Raw genomic sequence first — 25,496 nt, 5'->3', positions numbered from 1 at the left:
AAAAAAAAAGGGGGTTTAAGCTCGTAGCGCTTTTTTATGACTAGTAGCGCTTTTTAAAGTAGAAATGAAGTGTAACTGTCATTCTAATATAAAGTGAAGGGCATTTCAAATATTTTAGGGTGAAAGCTAATCGTAAGAGAAATCTAAAAGAGAGAGTACAGTGTCCAAAGTGTAGTATTGGAGACTGAACCGTATATGAAGCTACTAGCTAAACGAAATTTACGAGGTAAAACCCCTAAAATAAAAAATCGGTATTCTTTCGTTAATATTCAATTGGTAAATCAATGTAATTAAAAAAAAAAAAAAAAAGGATTTTACTCTTCAAATTAAAATTAAAGACTTGGGCCCAAATAAGTTAACGAAAGAGTAGGCCCAAATAAGTTGCCACTAGAGCCCGAACCATATTAGCCGGGCCCCATTCATTTCATTACCGGATCCAGACCCGACCCGCATCAGGTGACCGGTTCAGTCAGTCGTTCATCAATTCTGAACGTTACCACCAAAGTTCTTGGTAAAAAAATTTGAAATCCCCATCCGCGCTCGACGATATTCGATCTCCACCGTACATTCAACGGCCACACACAGATCACACACTCGCTCTCACTCTCTCTCTCTCTCTAAAAAAATTCCCCCCCTTCTGAAACGCTTTGCTGAAACAGCCATTACACCCAGGGTTGTACTATCGGGTTCGGTCGATGGATTGCTTGTGACTCGTGCGGCGTCGTGGTGAAGATGACGACAGTGGAGAAGCTGTTGGTGCAGATCTTCGACCGGAAGAATTCGTTTATCGAGCAGGTGAAGCAACAGACGGAATTGTACAGCCAGCACCACGCTTCTAAACTCCTTATTGACGGAATTACCCCTCCCTCGTGGCTTTGGAACCCTAACACCTCCCCGGACTCAAAAGGTATGATCGGTATATTCTAAATTTTGTCAACATTATCGATCCAAGGGTTTTGCCCAATTTGTAATCTGGAATTAAGTAGAATTTTGCTCATTCTAGTCGTCCGATGCTTTGAAAAGAACCAGCATGTATTTGATCGATGTTATGGAGACTTCATTAAATTTCTAGTGTGTTTCTGGATTAACATTATTAATGCAAAAGATCTGGATGATGAATTTTCGGTCTGCATTGTTGTATCAGTTTATTTTTGTCTTATCAGTTTATTTTTGTCTAATCATGTTTTTTTTTTTGTATTACCTTTGCTTGGAAACTTGATTTTTTGTAATTATTTTTCGTTAACCAATCTGCATTGTGGTATAGCCATAAATTAGTTGGTGAAACAAGTACGAAGATCGACTTGTTTTTGACATGAGAACTTGTTATTATGTCATTGCAGAGCTAAACAAAGAAGAGCTGATCTCTAAACTTCTACGTCCATATCCACAGCCTCCAGTCCATTGCTCTGTTGGGCACTACCCTGTGTACAACAACCTAGCCGTTACAAGATACAATGAAGAATTTTCCGATGGAGTTTTCATGGGAAGTATGGCTTTCGATAATGTTCTCAATAGAAAAGATGATCCAGCAGTACCAACATTGAACAGAGAGGATCATAGTCCACGCTTCTTTACTTCTGTTCATGAGCTAGACACTAGATTTACCTCGCCTGAGAATCAGGCAGATGAAAGGATCTTAAATATTCCAACAGTACCAGCATTGAACAGAGAGGATCATAGCCCACACGTCTTTAACTCAGTTCCTGAGGTAGACACTAGCCTTACCTCGCCTGAGGAGCAGGCAGATGAAAGGATCTTAAATTTTCCCACAGTACCAGCATTGACCAGAGAGGATCATAGTCTGAAAGAACTCAACTCTTTTCCTGAGCTAGAGATCAGTGTTACATCGCCTGAGGATCAACAAGATGAAAGGATCTTAAATCTTTATACTGCACCAGATCAGTCAGTAGCCGGAATCCAGAGATCCAAGTCCAGACAAAAAGCACTTGAGCTTCGCAATAGTGCAAAAGTGCTAACTAAGAGTAGCTTAAGGCATGAGAATACCAGCAATGTTTTCTCTAGCCAGATAAAATTTTCTCTCTCTGCTACCAACCAGTCGGGCAAGAAAGACGAGCCGCCAAAATTGGCAGAACCTTGTGTAATTGGTAGTCAAATTTGCGAGGACAAGGAGTTGGATGAAGCAGACTACCTTAGCAAAGGAAATGGAATGGCATACTCTGGTAGAACTACTAGGTCTCGAAGTCTTTCCAAGGTTCCAATTAATGTTGGAGGTTCTTCAGCATCAGGTTGCTCAATGTCAGACTCTGGTAAAATTACTATGTCTAGAAGTCGTGAAATAATTCCACTTTATGTCAGTGGTTCTTCGACATTAGGTAGCTCGTCACATGATTGCAACGACAATTCCCCATCTCATGTTTCTAAAGAAAGGGGAACGGAATGTGTGCCTGTTTCTGATTTTGAGCAGTTTCCAAAGTCAACTGGATCATCTATTGTCTGTAGCCAAAGCTGTGGAGGCAGAAAAGTAGATGGTGCAGATTGTCTCAGCGAAGATAAGGACCCCAATGTTTTTAGTGGTAGAACTACGAGGTCTAACAGTTCTGGCAAATATCAAACTGGTCGTGATTCTTCAAAAGCTGAAAGTCCTTCTGATGATTTCGAGAAAATTGGTCTTTCCATGACAACTTCTGGGGACGATTTACCTCCAGAAAATGTTAATGGATCACTGGTTAAGGTTAATCCTTCTAGTGTCCCTAATGAAAGTTGTGATGCCCGAGAATCAATCTCAGAAGATGGCAAGAATCATAGAGGAAGGGGTACCGTTTCATCTCGGAGTTCTAGCCAACAGAATGCCGGTGCAGAGGAGACTTCTGATCTGGAAGTAGCTTCTCACTCTTCCATGGACAATGGGGGCATTCTTGCCCCATCAAGTGGCACGTCACCAGAACAGGTTAATGATACAAATGAGGGTCAGGGGTTAGTTAAATCTGAAGTGCGCAACTTGAAAGCTTTCACTTCTACTTCTGGAAAGAGAAGGTTTGATAACTTGCAGGAATCAATGAGCTGTTCTTTGTTTATTTCTGCTGTATCGATAGATAAAGGAATTTCTGGTGGTGTTGATAAGCTATTATTGGGCAATCAGTCACCTGGAGTGTCAGATGGCTCAAGTAAAGGAGAGGAAGCCCACTGGGAATATGCTGAAACTGAATTTCCAGAGAATCCCCACAGTGAACCTGAAAATTTTGAACCTGTTATAAGCAATACAATGTTAAAGGTTTTTGAGGATAATGAAGAACCTAGGCTAGATTGTGAAATTCCTGAAGTTTACCAAGAGGTAGATAGTACACTATCTAAAGTGATTGACATACCTGACATACAAATTCCTTCAGTGAAACTTCATATGGAACATGGGCTTGAGTCCTTTGCAGAGCAGCACGTGGAAGAGGTTTGACCCTCTTATGCATATATGTTGTCCTATATAATGCATGTACCTAATTTTTGTATCCTCTTTTTACTGTTCTGTGATTATGAATGCAAATATTTAGTTTCTCAGAAACTATTCAATATGCTTTTCTGCGTTCATCATAATGTTAATTTGACTATGCAGCTGGTACCATGTTAATCAATATATGTGTATTATGAACTTCTAGAAGAACTTCTAGTGCTCAGAATATGACATGCGGCTTATATGTTTGAGGTATAATCTTTCCTCGTATGTTTCTTACTTGACATGTCTCCATCAGGATCCAACAAAACTGTAAGGTTTAGCAAAAGTTGCTTATTAGGCATTTATCTTGAGCCTTGGACTTACACAAGTGATAATGAAAACTGATGTTTTAGGTGCACAAATTGACAGCGGGAATGGTCTACTGCAGTGTAGAGCACACTTTACTGAGTAGTTAAAGGAAAATGTTTAGTTGGATTTTATATAGAGAGTACCTTTCAATATTTCTTTGTTAATCGAGAAACTCTTTCCAGCTGTAGATTCATTTTTCATGTTCTATTATCTGTCTTGTTCGACAGGAGGAAATGGATTATGAAGGAGAGGATAAGGGTCAATTGGTGTCAAATGCTCCAGAAAGTGAAAACTCGAGGCCATCAAACTGTCACAATTCAGCCACACAGCCAAGAGCAGAATCTTGTGGTTGCTCTAATGAGAACAGCGTCAGACAGACCAACATGGGATCATGGCCACAGCCGAAGAGAAGAAAGATTGAACATCAACAAACACACAGTTTTACTACTTCCCCGAGCTTTAGGGTGAGAAAACCTCGCAGCAACCAAAGAGATCCTGCCAGTGCATACTTGGATAACATTGAAATCAACACAGAGAATGCCTTGATGGACACATTTCATGTATATAAGAATGTCAATACAGAAATCCATCAAGAGATGAACTCTAGTTTGAGGGAAGGATCTGAATCTGCTATTTTATCTCAAAACGGAGAGGTATACTCTGGTTTCCTTCATGGTTTTGGTAAAAAGAATCTAAAATTAGGTAGCTTCTGAATCATGAAAAAAGGACGTTTTCGAGACGGAAATAGATGAAAACAAGTGAAACTACCTGGTATAGAGAATAGTACTTGATCTTAAAAAATGCCTTCTAAGATGAATATGATGGCACTAAATTCAATTGTTCTTATTTATCTTGAATTACATGTGAATGTGGGGTATCTTGGGTAATTGGCTGTCCAATTACAGAAGAGTGCATGAGAATGTACAAGGAATATAACTAGTGATTACCCAGGTGTTAAATTGTCTGGATGCAAATCCTGCTCGTTTACATAGTCCAAATTATAGGTTTATTTGCAATTTAATGAGGTTGGTTTAAATTTAACTAAAACATAAATGTATTAGCAACCATGATCTCGTGAAGATCATCAACTCTGAATTCTCATGTAGGGTATCTCACCAACCCTTTGTCAGCTATGTTCAACGAGAAGATCCTTATCAGCTTTAGTATCATCCTCAAATACATTGTTTTACTTAATGTGGCCTTCTTCAAATTTCTCATGGAGCTGTGTTATACCAAATTTGATGCAGGTTGAATTTTGTAACAAGGAGAAGAATGGTTTTGAAAATCCGTCATCTTTAATTGGCGAGGAGCAGGTAGAGACAGTCCTTATCTCAAGCGTGATCAAGGAATCTAGAAATTCACAAGGACATCCAAGTGGCAGCAGTTCTGATACAAGAGGGCTTGGTGATGGACAGTGTAGCCCGCAGTTTAATGTAGAGAAGAATAGTGAAAACCTAAATTCTGAAAATTTGACTCTCACCAATACAATGCTTGAAGGATTACAATCTCCCCAGTGTAGCGGTGCTCTGCTGACAGAATATTCTCTTCTTTCTCCAACAACTGAAGTCATGGAACTTATTGATGTTGATCAATCTATGCCTGTACTTGAGGGGTTTGTTGTAGATGAACAATCAGACAATGACCAACTGGATTATGCAGCAGATGGAATTGACTTTGACAAGTTGCACCTTCCAAGAACTACCATAGAACGAGCGAGCATTCTGGCAGAAATATGCAGATCTGCTAGCATGGATAAACCCTTGTCTCATTTCTCCTCTACTTACGAATTTCAGGGAACTGAAAATTTATTTCAGTCGGTACCTAATGGTCATCTTGACCATTTGGACCTTGGGGGTACTTTTTCAATGAATTCTGATGTTGGCAAACAACTTCAATCTGGTAGCAGTTCTGGAGATGATTACAGAGACGCATTCGAAGGGATGCCTTATTCTGATTCTATAGCTTATTCTGCTGCACGATATTGTTGGAATCCAAGAAACCAATATACATCTCCAGTTGGCAAGCTGTGGGAGAGACTATCATCACACACAGGAAGTTCAGAGAAGCGTTTAAGCTCGAATCCAGAACTTACATGCTTCCCAATTGAGGAAGATCCCTGTGTTAGTGAAGAGAACGGAACCGTTGAAGATAATGCAGATGGGGTTCAAGAGGAAATTGATTCATCATTGGCTAACCACCGTGACAATAGGCAACCACTTAATGATTTGACAAATTTGGGTTTAAATCCTCCGACGTCAGTTTCTGCACCAGATGAAACTTTTGAAACATATAGTATGGATTTTGTGAGCGCAAAATCAAGTGTCACTGGGACACAGGATAAGGTCCTATGGAGTCCAAAAAATCAGTACAGGAATGTGCGGCAGATCAAGGAAAAACAGACTTCATTTATTGGTGCCACTGATGGCAAGAAAAAACAAACTTCGTCAATTTGTACTAATGGAATCAGGAAGGCCAAAGAATCAATTAACAACAGCATCAGCAGACCACTTTTGTCGAATAAAACCAGTTTACAAAAGCAGGATCAAAACCTCTCTTTGAAACCTTCTAGGAGGAATAACATTGTTTCGAACGTTAGTTCCTTCATACCACTGATACAGCAAAAACAAGAAGCACCAATATGCGCAGGTAGCTTTTCATCACTCTATTGCTTACCACATTATATTAAGATGAAAATGTAGCACATGTTTTGGATCGACCAAGGATCTTTAGTGCAATCTTCTTATATTTATTCAGTTTATATTGCTTGGTGAAGAGGCTACTTCTATGTTAGTTGCGTATCTGGTTAATTAACTGGTCTTTTTCAGAATCAATAGCTTTTTTTTGTTGAAATTTTCTCAGAGTATACACTTCGCTATGTGTTTTTCGGGTTTCTATTGTGCTTAACTTTATTAGTTGTAAGATTTTGTAAAAAGATTAACATCTCCATTAATTTTAAATCTCTTTTGTTTCAATTGGAATTTGTTTGAACTTCCAGTCGACTAGACAGGAATCTATTGTTACATTTGTGATGTTACTGTATTCTGTGAGATTTTTTGCGTTATGTAAAAAAGGTTAACACAGAATTACTTCGTATGTGATGATTAGGAACTAACTATATCAGAAATTGTAGCTCTCCTTGAACTTCTTTCTTTTGTCATCATGGTGGGTAAAGCTCAGTTCTCTACATTTTAGAACTGGGCAGTGTGCTGCAAGGTTGTTAAGAGAATAAGAGGTGGCCAAGAGATGAACTTTAATTTTAATCTTGGCCGATTTATCTTTACTTAAACGTGTAGAACTCCTCATTTTTTTAGGGAAAAGAGATGTCAAGGTGAAAGCCCTAGAGGCTGCTGAGGCAGCAAAGCGTTTAGAAGAGAAAAGAGACAATGAACGTAAGATGAGGAAAGAAGCATTGAAAGTTGAACGAGCAAAGATGGAGGAAGAACACCTGAGGCTCATGGAAGTAGAGAAGAAAAAGAAAGATGCGGATCGCAAGAAAAAAGAAGCTGATAATATGTCGAAGAAGAGGCTGAGAGAGGAAGAAGAGAGAAAGGAGAAGGAGAAGAAAAGAATGCGAGTCGAAGCAAGGCAGCGGCAAAGGGAACAACCAGAAAAAATGCGTGGAGAGAAAGCAGAAAAAGAAAATCAAAGAACCAAGGTTGTATTTTCTTCCCTGTAACAGATATAGGTTCGATTTTCATTTTTCTGGCTGTTATAGCAGTCTCACTTATATTTCTGCAATATTATAGGATGAGCAAGCTAAAAGCAAGAAGGAATTTCACAATGAATCCACGAAGCAACAGAACAAGGGAACCACTAGAGGAGATAATAATATAGCTTTGAAGAAGACAGAGACTAAGTTGGCTCCAACTGAGGTTGTGACGAATTATGAAGAATGTGGTACTTCTGGTCAATCTTGTGAAGCCGAGGAGGTAGGACATTTTGGAATGGATGTTGTCTTATTTATTTATTTTAATTAATGAAATAGGTAAGTTTGAAAAAAATTAATCAACCAATCTGATATTATTACACTGATACGAGTTTGAACATCACCAGCAATAAGCTTTAACACATGAATTTCTTTTTCATACTTAATTTATTGCGTTGTGTTCCCCCAGGCCATGCAGACTCTGGATAAATCACCCAAAAATGAGGACTTGATAGTTCGAAATAGTCATGGAAATTCATATGAGATCTCTCCGTACCAGTGCTCAGATGATGAAGATGAAGAAGATGATGAGTTACCCACCAAGAAATCTATTCCATCATGGGCCAGGTGCTAAATAAATTTCTTAGAAAAAAGTTCTGTATTATTTCATTACCTGACGTTGCATATTAGAACTCATTAAATAAGATGAAAACATGTTGAAATTAGGTTTAGTATTTGGATAGTTAAGACTTAGTATTAAAATAATCGGAGAAGTTGAATGTATTTAATCCATCAACAAAATGTGAGCGGACAAGTATTAGTGTAGATACAAATTATGCTTATCGAGCAACATATTTAGTTACTTGTTTATCCTTCTAGCACAAGAGAATATTTTTAGATGCCAAAATATTTTAACAGTGATATGTTATTTATTCTTTTTGTGCAGTAAAAGCTCTGTGGCTATGCTTTTACCCTTGCAGCAAGAAATGGATCCTGACGTAATTTTTCCACTGGGAAGTTTTTGCAGTATGGATGAAGGTATAGTGTGTGCACAAACAATTTATTTGCAAAAGACAAATAGTATTGGAACTTACTGCTGTTTTTAACGGAAAAATAATTTGTATTGTTTAGTGTTGCTTCCTCGCAAGCTACAGCAGAAACAGATGGCTGCGTGAATCGAAAGGCTGGTTCTTCTTACAAATGTCAATCTCTGGATTTTTGTTAATTGATTGTGGCTGGGAATTCTTTTCCTTAAAAGGTACTCTTTTTAACTTTTGCCGGACGATATTAATCACACAATGTGTTTTTTTTATGAACCTATTTCTATATATTTTCTATCGTTTGTTGCGTACTGCCTACTTTCCTGCACGTTAAGATTGAAGATGCACATGTACCTGAGTATCTCTTCTTCTCTTCCTATCACTCTTATGACACTTGAAAACTTTGAATGAAGTTAAAGTTTGATGTTCGTTTTGTAAATGGGCTGTTCTGGTGAATCACAATCTAACAAAAAGTTTCTATATTTTCAAAAATTTGATTTCGTGTACATGTGAACTTTTTCCATGTCTGTCTCAATGCAACTTATTTTTTTGTATGAATTGATGATGGCAGGATGAAAGAATAACAGAAGTTTCTAACCCTAAACAGTTGAATTTTTTTTTGTTGCAGAAGGGTGATACTACTCGTGTCTGTCTCAGATTTATCGATTGTCTGAATTCTATATAGGCTTTGTATAAACCTCGAAGGAAGCTGGGAAATGCATTTGTTCTTTATTTAGCTGATAGCGTACTGTAAAAACGTCTGTCATAATGTTTTATCTATCGTAATTTGTAATTCTTATTCGAAAGAAAAAGTTTCCCGAGTTGTCTGATTATTGTTGCTCAGACCAAGTTTTCCATGGCATAATCATTAGTAAAATAGTTGCTTTTCTGAAATTCGATTTCCAAACTTTTTAATCAACAATATTATTACACACTACTGAAGAAATTGAAATAAAAACATTAGAACTAGATTATATCAAATGTCATATCTAATATTTTCACTAGATTGTGATAAACTTCGTTTATCTAGTTTACGATGGCTGTACTGCTACCTTCAATCGTACACATCGGAAACGAGAATCCATTTGGAACTCGGAATCTTCGTTCTGCTCTTGCCAATTCCAGAATCATCTTCACAACGTTGTCGTTTTCTATTACGCTTCATACTTCCTGATAAACTAAAGACACAGTATAAATGATAAGTTAAACCTTCACAACATGCAACATCTTTTGTTCTGTGATAGATGCAGAGTTTAATATAAACTTCAGAATCAGATAAACACAGCATAAATATTTTTTTCAGTTCAATTATGTTCTATTATATATTATAGAGATGCAGAATTTTATATGAAATTAAAGAAACATATATTATTGCATGCCACACCCTATAAAATATATATAGTTCCCTATAGATACGAAGCTCGGCAAGAAAACACAGAGAAGAAGAGGGCCCTCAAGTCGTTGACAGAAGACGAAGAGCACAATCCCACGAAAGGCAAAGAACCTTTGACAATAGCGGCCTGTGCTCTCTCTCTTCTGTCAACAAATTTCCCTTAACAAAAGACCCCGAGTTCTTAGCTTCTTCTGCAGCTTTCGAAAAATAAATAAAGAATTTCAAAAAAAATAGTCAATGTGCATCATGTGAAAAATGCAACATGCAGATTCACGACGAACGAAAAATCGCAGGCTATCGTTATACATGAAGAATGAGTTTCACAGAAATAATATGTTTGCTTCTATGCAGTGCATGTGTGTGTGTGTATTATATATACACATGCTTATATATTTTTAGATAGAGAGGAGAGAGAGAGAGAGAGAGAGAGAGAGAGAGAGAGATGAAGAGAGATTGAAAATGCCATAGTAGTAGTTGAACAGTGGAGTAGAGGAAGAGCCACATATATATAGAGGGAGGGCCCCACTTACATTTGGCAACAACACATGCCAATTAATATACTCTCTATATACTATACTTTGGACTAAACATATTACTTTATACTATTTGATACATCTTTCCAACTTTCCTAAAATATACTAAATATTATAAGTAATAAAAAAAATAACAATAAAATTACCAAATATTCTGAAAATTTTAATAATACTACATATAAATTCTCAATTAATCATAAAATAAAATTCGATAACACAATATATATATTATACATATGTGGGCATAAATAAATGCATTGCTTGGCTAAAACGAGGCAGATATCGACTTGATGCTACAAAGTATTCGATTAGCTCTCTCAAAGTGAACGCCTCGTGATTTGTTTTTTTTTCTGCATGTGAACGGGTTTTCCATTTCCGGCATTACCAAAAACACGCTTTTTGCTATTTTTTTTCTTGCGAGTGTCGTTCTTTTCATTTATTTTCCACATTTATTATACGCTTTTGCTTAACAATAATGCATGTATACTCATTAATTAATTGCTATTGCTGTCAACACTTATATATATGCTGCTATTAAGTTTTGTAGAATCTACATCTGGTGAAATTTTCGAAAAAAAAAATTAAGAATACGTTTCGATTATACAAAAAAAAATTCAAATTTTTTTGTTGGTTCTTTAATTCTTTGTTGTGACTTGATAACCAAGTGCAAATCGTAATATATGGTATTAATTGTGTGAAAATATAAAATAAATATACATAAAGTGAATAAAGAGAAATATACATATATATATATATATATATATTATATAGTTTATAAAATTAATATTTATGTATTGAAATTAAAGAAGGTGAAAATAATTAGAAAAAGGATCTTGAGAAATCTTTAGTGAGAGGGGCTTGTGCTTAAAAAAGGGAAGATTACTTTTGGCGAAAGTTGTAATTATGGATACTTATTTGGGTGAATTGTAGCATTAATGGAAAATGAGGATAGGAAAATATCAAAGGGAATAGAATAGAAAGATTCTTTGCTAACAATGCAATTATTATGCAACTTTGGGTAACAAATCAAATATCCCGATTCTTCTGACTTCCCACGTCAATAACAATTTCTTGTATTAGAGTATATGCTCTTTATTTTTCTTTTGCCACCTTTCAATTTTTTTATAATATATATAGACATTGACAAGTTAGTCCACTTCAATTTTATTTATATTTATTTTTACGATAAATGATAAATGCAGGTCAAAAAATATGATAAATGTAGATAGTGAAAATGTTGAATGTTGTTGGACGAAAATTATATGTAGCAGTAGTATAGTATTTATACTTGATATGCCTAATTGGGCCAACCCAATGGGCCTACAATTACTTTACCTACTGGGCTACGAGCCCAATATCGAAGACTAATATCACCGAGGCCCAAACACCTTCAAGTAAGGCTTGGGCCCAACAAAGCAAACCCAACCCAATAAACGACATATAAATAGAGGTTTTCCTCATTTTATTAAGGTACGTCCTATTATCTGAGCAATACTACTAATGGTATTCTCTGGACTATTTCTATGATCAGCACGTCTGACTTGAGCATCGGAGGGGTTTCCGCCGGATCAACCCCCGGCTTAGCTTATGTGTTCTATGATCGCAGGTACCTCAGGATCATCAAGTTGTCAAGCTACTGATCTGCTTTGCTCTCCCAGCTCGTTTTCTACACCACCCTAGGTGAGTTAGTAATTAGCATCATCATTTTGGCGCCGTCTGTGGGAACGATGCAAACCAGATCACGTAGCCAACAAGATCCTCCTGAGGCGTCTGCTCGGAGAGAAAATGACACAGCTAACAACCTCCCACCTCGTGGAGGCTCTGGCTTGCCACCTCCTCCCCATCTCATGGATCCGCCTCGCGAGGTTCAGGTGATCCCCCCTCGGGACCCACCACTCGCCGATCCATCACTCCCTGCTCCTCGAATGGTTCAAATAACCGAGGATGCGCTTCAACGCATGAGAGCAGAAGCTTCAACTCGCGCTGCCACAGAGGCCGTGATCCAATATATCGCCACGATGGGAGCAAATGCTCCCAACGCGATACCAGCACCTGCTCCACATGTGGAGCCACATGTGGCACCACCGCCATCGACTTCCTGGTGTTTTACATCGCCCCCAAAATATTTCGTTCGCCAAGGGTTATCGACTCCCTGGGGGCTTACATCTGCCCCCAAAATATTTCGCTCGCCAAGGGTTATCGACTCCCTGGGGGCTTACATCGCCCCCAAAATATTTCGTTCGCCAAGGGTTATCGACTCCCTGGGGGCTTACATCGCCCCCAAAATATTTCGTTCGCCAAGGGTTATCGACTCCCTGGGGGCTTACATCTGCCCCCAAAATATTTCGTTCGCCGAGGGTTATCGACCCTCTGGGGGTTCACATCGCCCCCAAAACATTTCATTCGTCATAGCAGGAGCCAACGCTCCTCCTCGTGAGGCCCCACTGGGTCCTCAACATGATCAATTTCTACTTACTTCTCGAACGGTTCAGATAACCGAAGAAGACCTTCAGCGTATGATCACGGAAGATTCAACTCGTGCTGCCACTGAATCAGTGGCACCATATATCGCCAAAAAAAAAAAAAAAAAATCGGGCACGATTCCCGAGGGCAGTTATCCCCATCCTAAGGTTGGGCATCGCCAAGGTTGGGCATCTCACCCCAGATGTTCGTGATCGCCTCATCCTAAATGGGGGGCTATCCCATCCTAAAGTGGGGCATCTCATCTCAAGGGTGGTACATCCACTTACCTTTCAACCCCAAGGGGTTTCACATCCCATCAAGTGTTTCACGTCCCTACATCAAAAACAGAAAAAAAGGGTCAGACGCGCACGCGCGAACCAATGGCACAACCGTGCGCATCCACCTCAGACCATAGGTCTCGAGCGCCTCATCCTACAGTGGGCAGTTATCTCCATCCTAAGGTTGGGCATGACCCTTACCTTTCAACCCTAAGTGGGTTCACATCACATCTCAAGACACGAGTAGAGTCTCCCTACTCAAAAAATAGAACATCCCCAAGGGGGTGCACATCTCATCTCAAGGAACGAGGATAATCTCCCTACTCAAAAAATAGAACATCCCCAAGGGGGTGCACATCTCATCTCAAGGAACGAGGATAATCTCCCTAATCAAAAAATAGAACATCCCCAAGGGGGTGCACATCCCATCTCAAGGAACGAGGATAATCTCCCTACTCAAAAAATAGAACATCCCCAAGGGGGTGAATATCAAAAAAAAAAAAAAAAAAATTAAAGAGAGAAGAAAAAAGATGAAAAAAGAAGAAGATACAAAAACGAAGAAGAAAAAAAGAAGAAGAAGAAGTTGAAGAAAAAAGAAACAAGAAAAAGAAGAAGAAGAAAAAAAGAAGAAGTTGAAGAAAAAAGAAAAAGAAGAAGAAGAAAAATAAAGAAGAGGGAGAAAAGGGAAGAAAAAAAAAAAAAAAAAAAAAAAAAAAAAAAAAAAAAAGCAGGAGGAAGCGCGCGGGCGTCAGCAAAAAGAAAAAAAAAAAAAAAAAAAAAAAAAAAAAAGGAGGAGGCGCGCGTGCACCGCACTCGCGCGTGGCACACACGCGCTGACGCGCTCGCGCGTCAGCAGGAGAGAGAAAAAACAAAAACAAAAAAAAAAAAAAAAAGAGGAGGAGGCGCGCGTGCATAGCACGCGCGCGTGTAGTACACGCGCTGACGCGCGCGCGCGTCAGCTGACAAAAAAAAAAAAAAAATGGGGGTGCGCGCAAGCACGCGCGCGCGCTTTCCCAAGGCGCCCTTGGACTGCGCGCTCCCATTAAATCGCACGGAACTTTCACCGCCCTCCACCAAATTGCGCGTAGATTTTGACTCGCTTCACCAAATCGCACGAGAATTTCAACGCGCTCCACCAAATTGCGCGAGCTCTTTAACGCACCTACCAAATTGCGTTCGCTATCTAATGGAAAATAAAATAAATTATTTCTCCACGCCATGTCAACGATTAACGCAAGACTACAGCACCGATCTACTCTCAATACGATCCGATAGCCCTTTCGAGTTTGCTCCCACATCGTCTCGAGAGTGGGGGGCTTGCGAGACAACTCCCACGAGGAGCCAACTCCCTCGGTTCTACGAAACCATAGCGAGATAACTCCCACGAGGAGACCACTCGCTCCGTCCTATAACCCGTTGCGAGGTAACTCCCACGAGGAGCCAACTCCCTCGGGTCTCATAACCACAGTGAGATAACTCCTACGAGGAGACCACTCGCTCCGTCCCGCAAATTGCAGCGAGACAACTCCCACGAGGAGCAAACTCGCCCTGTCCTACAACCCGCTGCGAGACAACTCCCATGAGGAGCCAACTCGCTCGGTACTATAACCCGTTGAGAGGCAACTCCCACGAGGAGCCAACTCCCTCGAATCTACGAAACCACAACGAGATAACTCCCACGAGGAGCAAACTCGCTCTGTCACACATCCCGCAGCGAGACAACTCCCACAAGGAGCCAACTCGCTCGGTACTACGAACCCGCAGCGAGACAACTCCCACGAGGAGCCAACTCGCTCGGTACTACGAACCCTCAGCGAAATAACTCCCACGAGGAGCCAACTCGTTCGACACTACATATCCGTTGCAAGACAACTCCCACGTGCAGCCACCTCACTCGATAATAAGACTCGATGCGAGACAACTCCCACAAGGAGAGAAATCGCTCAGAGCGACATCAATCCGCACACTCGTCAGTCGTGCGTCATCCAATGATTCTACAACTTCGCTGCGAGACAACTCCCATGAGGAGACAACTCGCCCGAAACTCACTATGTAATCGCAAGCTCAAGTTAGCACGATTACAACCCTAGAAACACTTAGAAATATTATGAGAATCTATATAGCCTGGCCAACTTGATTACTCAAATTTATCTACTTGTTTTCGACGGGTCCCTCATTAAAACGTGGCCACGGTCCAAACATACTTAAGACCCACGAGGTCTAACAAGGGGCACGACCCCCATAAAAAATCTTGAGAGTCTGATCCCCTCCTCAAGTACATCACGCACAAGGCTATATGTAAACACATATAAGCAACGCGTCAAAACATCGACAATGTCGAAAAATAACAACTCCCACGTGGAGAATACTAGCTACGTGCTACTACATTATCGTGAGACAACTTCCACGAGGACATAACTCGATCAACTCGATTACCCCATAGACAACTCCCACGAGGAGATTACATGATCCGTGCTACTACATTATCGCGAGACAACTCCCACGAGGAGATAACTCGATCAACACTATTACCCTGCGACAAGACAACTCCCACGAGGAGATAATTCTCTACTACATCGTCGCGGGACAAAACCGACGACTCAATTAACTTACATCGCGACAACCTTGTCGCGTTATGCGCCAACGCGCATTCACGCCCCTCCGACATACGCTCCAACGCGTTTTCGCATACTATTAGGCCATACGCCAATGATCGACTTCTACAATTTTTACTCTCGACACGATTTGAGACCCATCACAACATGGCCCCCACATCGACTCGAGAGTGGGGGGCTTAATGATATGCCTAATTGGGCCAACCCAATGGGCCTACAATTACTTTACCTACTGGGCTACGAGCCCAATATCGAAGACTAATATCACCGAGGCCCAAACACCTTCAAGTAAGGCTTGGGCCCAACAAAGCAAACCCAACCCAATAAACGACATATAAATAGAGGTTTTCCTCATTTTATTAAGGTACGTCCTATTATCTGAGCAATACTACTAATGGTATTCTCTGGACTATTTCTATGATCAGCACGTCTGACTTGAGCGTCGGAGGGGTTTCCGCCGGATCAACCCCCGGCTTAGCTTATGTGTTCTATGATCGCAGGTACCTCAGGATCATCAAGTTGTCAAGCTACTGATCTGCTTTGCTCTCCCAGCTCGTTTTCTACACCACCCTAGGTGAGCTAGTAATTAGCATCATCAATACTTAGTATCTCAAACGAGCTCTTGTATTTGGTTGGGGGTTGATGTCACTACTCAATAGTCAATATTCCGAAATCGATCATTCGAAACTATTTTTGTGATCTTATTTTTACTATTTTCATCGTAAAAATATAATACACGAGACTTAAAGAACTAACGATATGGATTGTTATTTAAAGGGAATAAACATAAGATTTGTGGTGGAAATTGGAACCGAATTTCCGATTTTTTTTTTTATATTCGTTGATCTTAATCTTAAAAAAAAGGGGCTATATGTCAAACACCCTCCATTAAAAATTTAATTCTTAAAAACTTATTTATTTGTAAATGATATTTGACATAAATCCAATGAGCCTGAAAAACCATATATGCCCCCACTAATTATTAATTAGTATAATTATTCAAATTAAAAAAATTATACACATAATCCACCCAAATCTTCTCCAAAAATCATACCCCCAAATCACGCTACAAATTTGTGCCCAAATTAATGCTCCCAAATCAATTCTAAAAATCTCATTTTTATTTCTTTTCTTATTTTCGATTTCTTCATAAGAAAATTTGATTTTGTTTTTTAAAAATGTTTACTTTTCATTTTTTTAATTTTGGTTTTTTTATTTTTTATACTTCTGTTTTTCAAATTTAAATTAAAAAAATATATATATTTTTAATAAATTAAAATTCACTATAAACTTATCAAAAATCACTACGTGATTATAATATTCCGTCATGAAAATCCATTATAAACTTATCAAAAATCTCTATGTAATCAACAAAAACCACTAATTAATGAAACCACTATGTAAACTAACGAAAAGCACTCTATAATTAATAAAAATCACTCTGTAATTAACGAAAATCACTATGTAATTAACACATTTCATTACAAAAATTCACTAAAAACATATCAATAACGAAAATGACTATGGAATTAATGAAAACCACTCTGTGTGCGAAAACCACTCTGTGTGCGAAAACCACTCTGCGTGCAAAAATCACTCTATGTGCGAAAACCACTCTGCGTGCAAAAATCACTATGCGTGCAAAAACCACTCTTACGTTGAAGTGGGTCCTGTACATATAAAGTAGTCCTCCCCATAGTTGACGAAACATGAACCAGGGTTGGACAACTATGTATTCTCAAACCCAATTTTTACCCGATAGAAGAATTTATCTCTCATATAGATGAGATGAAATACAAAAATAAAAATCAACAATTGATAGGGGAGAGGAATAGACATCAGATCAGATTACGGACAAAGATGTGGATCTCGATTGTCCCCGGTCTATCGCAAATTTGAAAAGATATCGTCATCCATGGAAGCAAGAAGCACATGAAGACTAATTACGACTAATTTAATGCTCTATCATTAGCGACTAATTTTATGATCGGAACGAATTACGACGGATTTAGGGTTGTTTTTATTAAATTTACGAAAAAGAAAACTGGGTGGGCGCCCTGCGCGGATGGCTGTGAAAAGCAACTGGCAATAGATGTGGAAGCCCTACCCTGGAGCTTCGTGTCCATGGCAGATGCAGAACGCAATATGGGGGAGGTGGGCAGGTTGGGGTTTGGTTTTTTCTTGGGGGTGGGCGGGCAGGTTGGGGTTTGGTTTTTTCTTTTCTCAATTAATTTTTATTTAGATTATTATGTTTATTAAATATTTTATGTAGTGTTAATATTTTTGTAATTAATGTTGAGTGTTAAATAATCTGCTAAGACAATTAAAAATGCTTAAATATTGAATACAATATTTTAATAGGTAATTTCTAGTGTAGGATTTAGCACCTCCCAATAGGAAAGATATTACAAATCTTTTTTTTATTTTCAATCCTAGAATATACGTTACTTTTAGGATAGGGGTATAATTGTGATAATTTATTATTTTCTATTAATAAATACTGAAATGGATTTATCTCAAAAAGTTGTAAAAAAATTGGATCCATTGTAATTAGACTTGTGTGATGAGGGGCTCTTGACAAATAATCCCTAAAAGGAAAAAGAGAAGATAAAAAAATTAAGTTGACAAAGTGGGCGGAGGCCTTACAGAGGAAAAAGGGAGAAATTTAAATGGGCCTCGTGATAACGAGTTTTGGGCCATAATAACTATCTATTTGTTTAAACATTTAATTAATTATGGGTAAATTACAACCAACTCCCTGATGTAAAATCAATTTACGGAAAACCTCTAATCTTTGATAAACTATATCCAGCACCTGAAGTTATAAATTGTTTACGTCCACACCCTACAAAAGGGTGTTAATGTAAGAAATCTACAAATTGCAAGGGTGGATGTAATTATAAAAAACTAGGGGTTCTTTTCGTAAATAGATCTTACCTCAGGGGGCCGATTATAATTTACCCTTAATAAAAACTGGACCCATTTTCCGGGTCATTTGCTAAACCGCCAACCCGAAGTTTTGACCGTTTCAAACATACAAAGAACTCAACTCACAACACTTCTCCAATTCCCACCACTCTCCCTCTCCACTTCTCCTCAAATTATAACTGCCACATTTATATTTATATATATGATAAAAACTCTCGTCCATCTCCATTTTAAGACAAAGCAGAGAGATCAATATCGACACATCTCCGTATACACCAATCATATTGCTTCATTTCTCCAATGCCTTCTGCCATCAAGAATTTGCCGTTCGCCGCCCTCTTTGCCGCCTCCTTGGCGGCAGTTCTGGTGGCGGGTTTCCAGTATGAAGTCGGAGAAAAGACAGGGTGGAAAAAACCCACCGGAAAGGAGCCTGAAACCTACAATCAATGGGCTTCCAAAAACAGGTTCCATATCGGAGATGCAGTTTGTAAGTTGTAAAAAACTCTACTTTTTTATACATAAAAAATTATTTCGTATTTCAAGACTCGATTTTTACTTCTACGAGTACTCGTCTTTTTTCGTATATTTTTTTTTTTTGTTATACAGATTTCAAGTACCAGAAGGATTCGGTTCTGGTAGTGAGCTCTGCAGATTACTTAAACTGCAACACTTCGAATCCAATCGCCAAATACGAAGACGGAAAGACGGTTTTCACATTCGACAGGCCTGGTTTTTTCTACTTCATTAGTGGGCAATCCGATCACTGCCAATCGGGGCAGAGGCTTATTGTTCGAGTCATGCATCCTTCGGAAGTGGAGGCGCTGGAACTTGCACCATCTCCGGCAGCTGCTGGCGGCAGGGATTTCGGGCCGCCGCCAGTTAGCTCCACCTCAAAACTCGCTGCAGTTTCTTGCTTTCTGGCTGGCACTCCGGTTGGGCTTTTCTTAATTCTCTACTTGTTCGTTTAGGAACTAGTCAACTATGATCGGTTTTTTTTTAGGTTTTTATTTGATGTTTTTTGTTGAATGATTTGATTATCGACTCTTCATATTGTTTTTACTTGATGTTTTTTATTTTATTTTATCGATTTCATTACTTTTATGAAAAACGAAAAGTAAAGAGAGCTAACCGAAACTGCATTCGTAAAAAGCATTTGTAAAACGATAATTATTCATCTTAGGACAAAGTCTACTTACTTGTAAAAAGTCAACTAGATCGTAAAAGACGAGCGGCAAAGGCTCCATCAAGTGAGTGTTTTACGGGATTAGAGCTATAGAATCCACCTACAGTAACAAAGCTCGAAGATACGTATTTCTCTACAGAATCTACACGGTATTCCTGCAAATACAAGACGCGGTTTTTAAATATATTTATAATATTTTGTGCAAGTGTGAAGTATTTTATTTTAAATGGTAGTTACTTGATGTCTTAGAAGAAAAGCAGCTATTCTTTCTTCATTTTCTTGAGGATCAATTGAGCACGTGCTATATACCAGAACTCCACCTGGCTTTACCAATCTGTAGATTAAAAAAAAAAACAAATATTAATTCTTTGATTTTTCGATATTTCATTGATTATCGGAAATAGTCACACTTAGAACAAATTTTATTCGTTTTGAAAAAAAAAAATGGTGGACTCACGTGGAAGCTGAATCGAGAAGGGCATCTTGCAAATTCGTAAGTTGTTCCATGTCTTCCGATCTTCTATTCCAACGTAAATCTGCTCTCTGTATCAAGAAAATCGAAATACGAAACATATTTTAAATATATTTATTCAACTTATATATATATATATATATATATATATATATATATATATATATATATATATATATATATATATATATATATATATATATATATATACCTTAGACAGAACACCCAATCCGGAACAAGGAGCATCCAGCAAAACTTTATCAGCCTTCATGTCATCATCGTTCACCTGACGAAATTATTTAAAAAAAACATAAACAACAGCAATGGAATTTAATTTAATTATATTTTCTTGAAAAATAAATCATACTAAAGAAGTAAGAAAATTTCGTTACCAATGCACACAGATCAGCGTTAAGAGTAGTGACAATGTGATCGACTTCGTGTTTCTTGGCTGTCTCTTCGAGGATTCTCAGTCGACCTTTGTTTATGTCAATTGCACATATGCTACCTGATAACATTAATATATTTTTTTTAATTATTTGTTTATTTTGAATTTTGTAAAAGCTGATTAAAAAAGAGAAAAAAAAAAGACAGTACCTTGGCCATTAAGACATGAAGCCATAAAAAGAGTCTTTCCACCTGGTGCAGCACAACAGTCGATAATGCTCTCCCCAGGCATCGGATCCACTATCTTAACCACCAATCCTGCACCACGAGTTCTCGTTTCAGCTTCCATAATAATATACTAATCAAGTTTAACCACAGAAATTATCGAGATTTATTATAAAAATATATATATATATATATATATATATATATATATATATATATATATATATATATATATATATATATATATATATATATATATATATATATACGTGAGAATGGAAATTACCTGCACTCTCATCCTGGACCGAACACAAACCTTTTTCCAGTAATCCAGCTTGTTTGATAACCTGAAAGAAATTAATTCGGAAGAATCGGGACTCAGAAAGAACACTTGAATCACAGATTACTGGCCAAACAGTCGATAATTCTTTAGGGGTTAGTGGTCAATCGGAGGAGAAACGAATGAGTTGCACAAAAAACAGAGCAGGGCGCATTCTGCTTATGAATACCACGTACAATAGCATGTGAGAAAAGGTTGCGATAGTTCAACCACTAAGATTAAGAAAAATATTAAGTTGTAATATTTCATTCGTAGTGCAAAGAAATGTTTTTTACCTGCATCCCCGTTCTTATTCGAACAAAATCATCCAAGTGCTCAGAGAGTTCGTACGGAACCTGTCCCAATGATAATGACACAATGTAATAATTTTAGGAATTTACGAGTGAATTATATGTGTGTGTGTGTGTGTGTGTGTGTGTGTGTGAGAGAGAGAGAGAGAGAGAGAGAGAGAGAGAGAGAGAGAGAGAGAGAGAGAGAGAGAGAGAGAGAGAGAGAGAGAGAGAGAGAGAGAGAGAGAGAGAGAGAGAGAGAGAGAGAGAGAGAGAGAGAGAGAGAGAGAGAGAGAGAGAGAGAGAGAGAGAGAGAGGGAGAGGGAGAGGGAGAGGGAGAGGGAGAGGGAGAGGGAGAGGGAGAGGGAGAGGGAGAGGGGGAGGGGGAGGGGGAGGGGGAGGGGGAGAGGGGGGAGGTGGAGCGAGAGAGGGAGGGGGAGAGGGGGGGGGGAGAGAGAGAGAGAGAGATATATATATATATATATATATATATATATGAAAAGCGTCTGGTGACAACCTTTAACGTTTCGAGTTCTGTAACTAGATCTGCCCGTGTGAATCCTTTACCTATGTTAGCTCTGAAAATGTTATTACAAGATGGTGAGAAACAACGGAAAACTGCTTTTGAAAATAACAAAGAAATATGGTTCAAAAGAAAGAGAAGAAAAACCTGATGCTGAAACAAGGATCGGTGTTATTCCATGTCATTAACTTGATAGCTTCTTCATAACCAATGTAACTAATCCACCGTCTCACCATCCACTACAAAACCCAAGTATAAATCGCAAAAATACGTAGAAGTCAGGTTGCAAGACATGGGAACAAAAATATTAAAAAAAAAAATCGAACTTTTAAAAAGCGAAAAAGGTGGATATAAACTTACAACAGGATGAGAATGGATAATGGCTAGAGCACGTGCTTGCTGCCTGTTATCACCCCCGACTTTTGGTACAGGGAGCGAATTGCTTTCCTGTAGAAATTCAGCCAAAAAAAAAAACGGGAAATCAGTAAATTTTGTATAGCTAAAACTTAAAAGTTAACCGCAACGCATAGTCGAAACAGCAAATAATTGACCTTAAGCACCACTAGCTTCCTCAAAAGCGCATTAACCATATTACCAGCACCAAGTCTTAGCGCAGCTTTTGCAAGCTTTACGTTCTGTCGTAATAACCATACAAAAGAAAACGTAAATAAACAAAAAAGAAACGAACTTTAGTCCAAGACTTTTACTGCATCCACTGACCTCATCAACAACTGCATATGCAGGCATTTCAAGCTTGACAATCTCGTAAAAACCAATTCGAAGAATCTGTCATCAATATAATAAGTAAAGCTTAAACGACCGCGAAAATACTACAATAGTCTTTGTCGAGGGTCAATTATACTATTATTAAATCCCAAACAAACAAACTAACAGTTTGTCTACCTACCTGCAATAGAAGAGGCTCCATATTTCTGAACGTGCTCTCGTCGTGACAAAGTGAGAGGATCAAATGATCAAGATATCTTCTCCAACGAGTGGTACCCCCCACAATTTCTGTTACCTACGAGACAATTTTTAATAAAGAAAACAATTTTTTTTAGGGTATAAAGAAAACATTTTTAAAATATCAATATGTTTTTTTTTCTTTCTGATTATAAGTGTGAGAGGAAAAACCAGTCGAAGATCCCTATCATCCAATTTACGCGTACGGAAACCGATAGTTCTCTCGACATATCCCATCTCATTATCACCCGAACCCTTGCCTTGCTCGTTCAACAGGTCGGCAAATGCGCCACCGAGCTCAATTCGCATCAATCTCACAGCAGAGACTGTTCGTATTACGAATCAAAAACATTGTTGCGTTAAACAAACTAATCTAGGATTACAATGCCTAAAAGCCGTCTAATTTGAAAAACAATAACGAAGTACCGTACCGGCTCTATGAGGCGATATTTCCGAATTCAGCTTCGGTCTATTGCTTGCGGCGTTAAGATGCCCTGTGGCACGGCATTATCAGCACGAGGGGACAAAGAGATTAGATAAAACTGCGACTCAGCATATTCGAAAACTCGTTGTGATTCCCGAAAAATTCAGACAAGACGAAAGACAGTATACGGTATACCTGTTCTAGTTACGGTAGTGGATGTCTGTACATGACCTGCAATACAAATGCTATATCACAATTCATCATCCAATAAAAATACAATCTTTATCCCATAAAGAGTCAAACATTCTTCACCTCGAATCAAGCTAACAGGTCAATATAATTAACAGTTCCCATATGTTTACATTATTATTTCATATAATATAACTAAAAATAGGGTAAATTACGGTCACCCCCTAGGTAAGGTCAAATTACGAAAAACCCCCTTATGGTGTCAAATTTAACATAATCTTCTAGATTCCGTGGAATGTTCACTAGTTTGTACTCGTTTTGTGCAAAAATGCAGTTTCTGATGCACCACAATCTGATATTTATAAGCTAAGAGACACATTTGACGATCATCTTTTTTCAAAATGTGGAGCTGGAATGGGATAAAACGAGTACAAATTGAAGAATATTCCATACAATCTATAAGATTCCACTAAATTTGACACCACGCATAAGTAGATTCAAAGTTGAGGAGTCGTTATAATTACCCAAACATAAATGATTTTTTCGTAGTTTGACCTTACCTCCGGGGTGGCCGTAATTTACCCTTAAGAATACAATAAAACAATATATATAAAAAAAAGAAAAAATAAAAACTTCAACTCAATAATTCAATGAAATTGTGATTCATCTCAGGTTTCAAACAAACCCTAAAAGTTAGTATGTATACCTGTTTTAGTTCTAGTAGTTGAAGTTTTGGCGGGGTTGTTTCTTGAGTTTCTTTCATTGTTGTGCTCCACCGCCGCTCTTGCTGAGAGTGGGCAATGTGTTGAAAGCGAAATTGTGTTTCTGTAATGCGAAATTGAGAGCGGAGAGCACGCGCGGGAAAGATGTGCTCCGGCCTCCATTTTTCCTTTTTAACCAGAAAAAACAGTAGGCACTGTGTGTGTAACTGGGTAGAGAGAGAAACAAGAGAAAATCTGAAAGGCAATAAAGATATAATACTAATTATAATAATTATTATTTTATTAGGGTAAATTTCACCTACACCCCTGAGTTATGCTAAAATTAATTTAAGGTCCCTAAGGTATTGGTAATTACAGTTTCACCCCTGTAACAATTACCCGAGTCAAGATTTCATGTCCTGGGACCGATATGCACTATGTCAGTTCGATTTTCACTGTCTATGCATTTGATTTCGATGTTACGAACACAAAAGCCATAAAAACTTGGATATGAATATTTTTGGTGAAACTAAAGTCGTGTTGCTACTACTATTGAAGTTGACGGCCTTAACCTTACCAACGATGTTGTTGCGGATTCAAGATGTCCGTTTCTTGAAACGAAAGAAGTAAAAAAAATAAAAAATCAAGAATGTGACGAGAAAGAGCAGAACTAGTAAATTGTAGTAGGAAGTGGAAGCTAGAGCAATATAAGCCACTATAAGGATTTTTAGCGAAACATTTTTCGGAATCGCTATCGATAAGTACTTATCGGATCGGATTATAAGCCACTATTTAAATTAGGGGTGGAAATTGGAACGGAATTTCCGAATTCCGCCAATTCCGATCCGAAAATATCCGAATTTGGAACACTTTTTTTCTTTCCAATTTCCGATATTCCGATATCCGATTTTTCCGATTATTTTTGGAACGGAATTGGAATTACATATAAAATTATTGGAAATTCCGATTTCCGATCCGATTGTATTTCCGATATATATATATATATATATATATATATATATATATATATATATATATATATATATATATATATATATATGTATTATTTTTGAATTTTTTTCTATTCATGTTTTGCAAGAACTATGTTTACTTTTTCTTTTTTTGAAAACTTACAAGAATTATGGTTGCTTTGATAAACCGATTATGTTG

General features: G+C 38.2%; 3 protein-coding genes across 5 annotated transcripts; 2 read left to right on the top strand and 1 right to left on the bottom strand.

Moving 5' to 3' along the window:
* The first annotated feature begins 407 nt into the window (after positions 1–407).
* On the top strand, positions 408–9,176 carry WYR (inner centromere protein, ARK-binding region protein). Its single transcript, XM_012993419.2, has 10 exons — positions 408–907; positions 1,341–3,403; positions 3,982–4,407; positions 5,002–6,400; positions 7,066–7,409; positions 7,501–7,683; positions 7,870–8,027; positions 8,347–8,438; positions 8,532–8,658; positions 9,069–9,176. Exons 1-9 carry the CDS (start codon positions 733–735, stop codon positions 8,573–8,575), a joined length of 4,884 nt encoding a protein of 1,627 aa, XP_012848873.2. The 5' UTR covers positions 408–732; the 3' UTR covers positions 8,576–8,658; positions 9,069–9,176.
* Positions 9,177–18,321: 9,145 nt separating this feature from the next.
* On the bottom strand, positions 18,322–24,594 carry LOC105969057 (NOL1/NOP2/sun family protein / antitermination NusB domain-containing protein). Of its 3 annotated transcripts, none has more exons than XM_088811310.1 (19): positions 24,332–24,581; positions 23,632–23,667; positions 23,444–23,506; positions 23,184–23,338; positions 22,957–23,070; positions 22,770–22,835; positions 22,601–22,684; positions 22,410–22,496; positions 22,197–22,288; positions 22,044–22,104; positions 21,533–21,592; positions 21,204–21,264; positions 20,903–21,010; positions 20,698–20,813; positions 20,517–20,591; positions 20,291–20,376; positions 20,071–20,167; positions 19,847–19,988; positions 18,322–19,080 (listed from the first exon to the last, which is right to left on the bottom strand). In XM_088811310.1, the coding sequence occupies exons 1-18, from the start codon at positions 24,507–24,509 to the stop codon at positions 19,857–19,859; spliced, it is 1,671 nt and encodes a 556-aa protein (XP_088667436.1). In that variant the 5' UTR covers positions 24,510–24,581; the 3' UTR covers positions 18,322–19,080; positions 19,847–19,856. The 3 variants fall into 3 exon arrangements, with proteins under 3 accessions (XP_088667436.1, XP_088667435.1, XP_088667434.1); XM_088811309.1 differs by having other exon boundaries at positions 19,017–19,101; XM_088811308.1 differs by lacking the exon at positions 18,322–19,080 and having other exon boundaries at positions 19,786–19,988; positions 24,332–24,594.
* Positions 18,951–19,758, top strand: LOC105969056 (mavicyanin). The gene is made up of 2 exons (XM_012993780.2): positions 18,951–19,137; positions 19,257–19,758. The coding sequence occupies exons 1-2, from the start codon at positions 18,951–18,953 to the stop codon at positions 19,616–19,618; spliced, it is 549 nt and encodes a 182-aa protein (XP_012849234.2). The 3' UTR covers positions 19,619–19,758.
* Positions 24,595–25,496: the final 902 nt, after the last annotated feature.

The sequence above is a fragment of the Erythranthe guttata genome, chromosome 13 (genome assembly GCF_056151865.1).
Source record: "Erythranthe guttata isolate IM_541 chromosome 13, IM_541, whole genome shotgun sequence".
Lineage (NCBI taxonomy): Eukaryota > Viridiplantae > Streptophyta > Magnoliopsida > Lamiales > Phrymaceae > Erythranthe > Erythranthe guttata.
The sequence above is the reverse complement of the archived record's forward strand: the minus strand, read 5'-3'. Positions and strand labels throughout refer to the sequence as shown.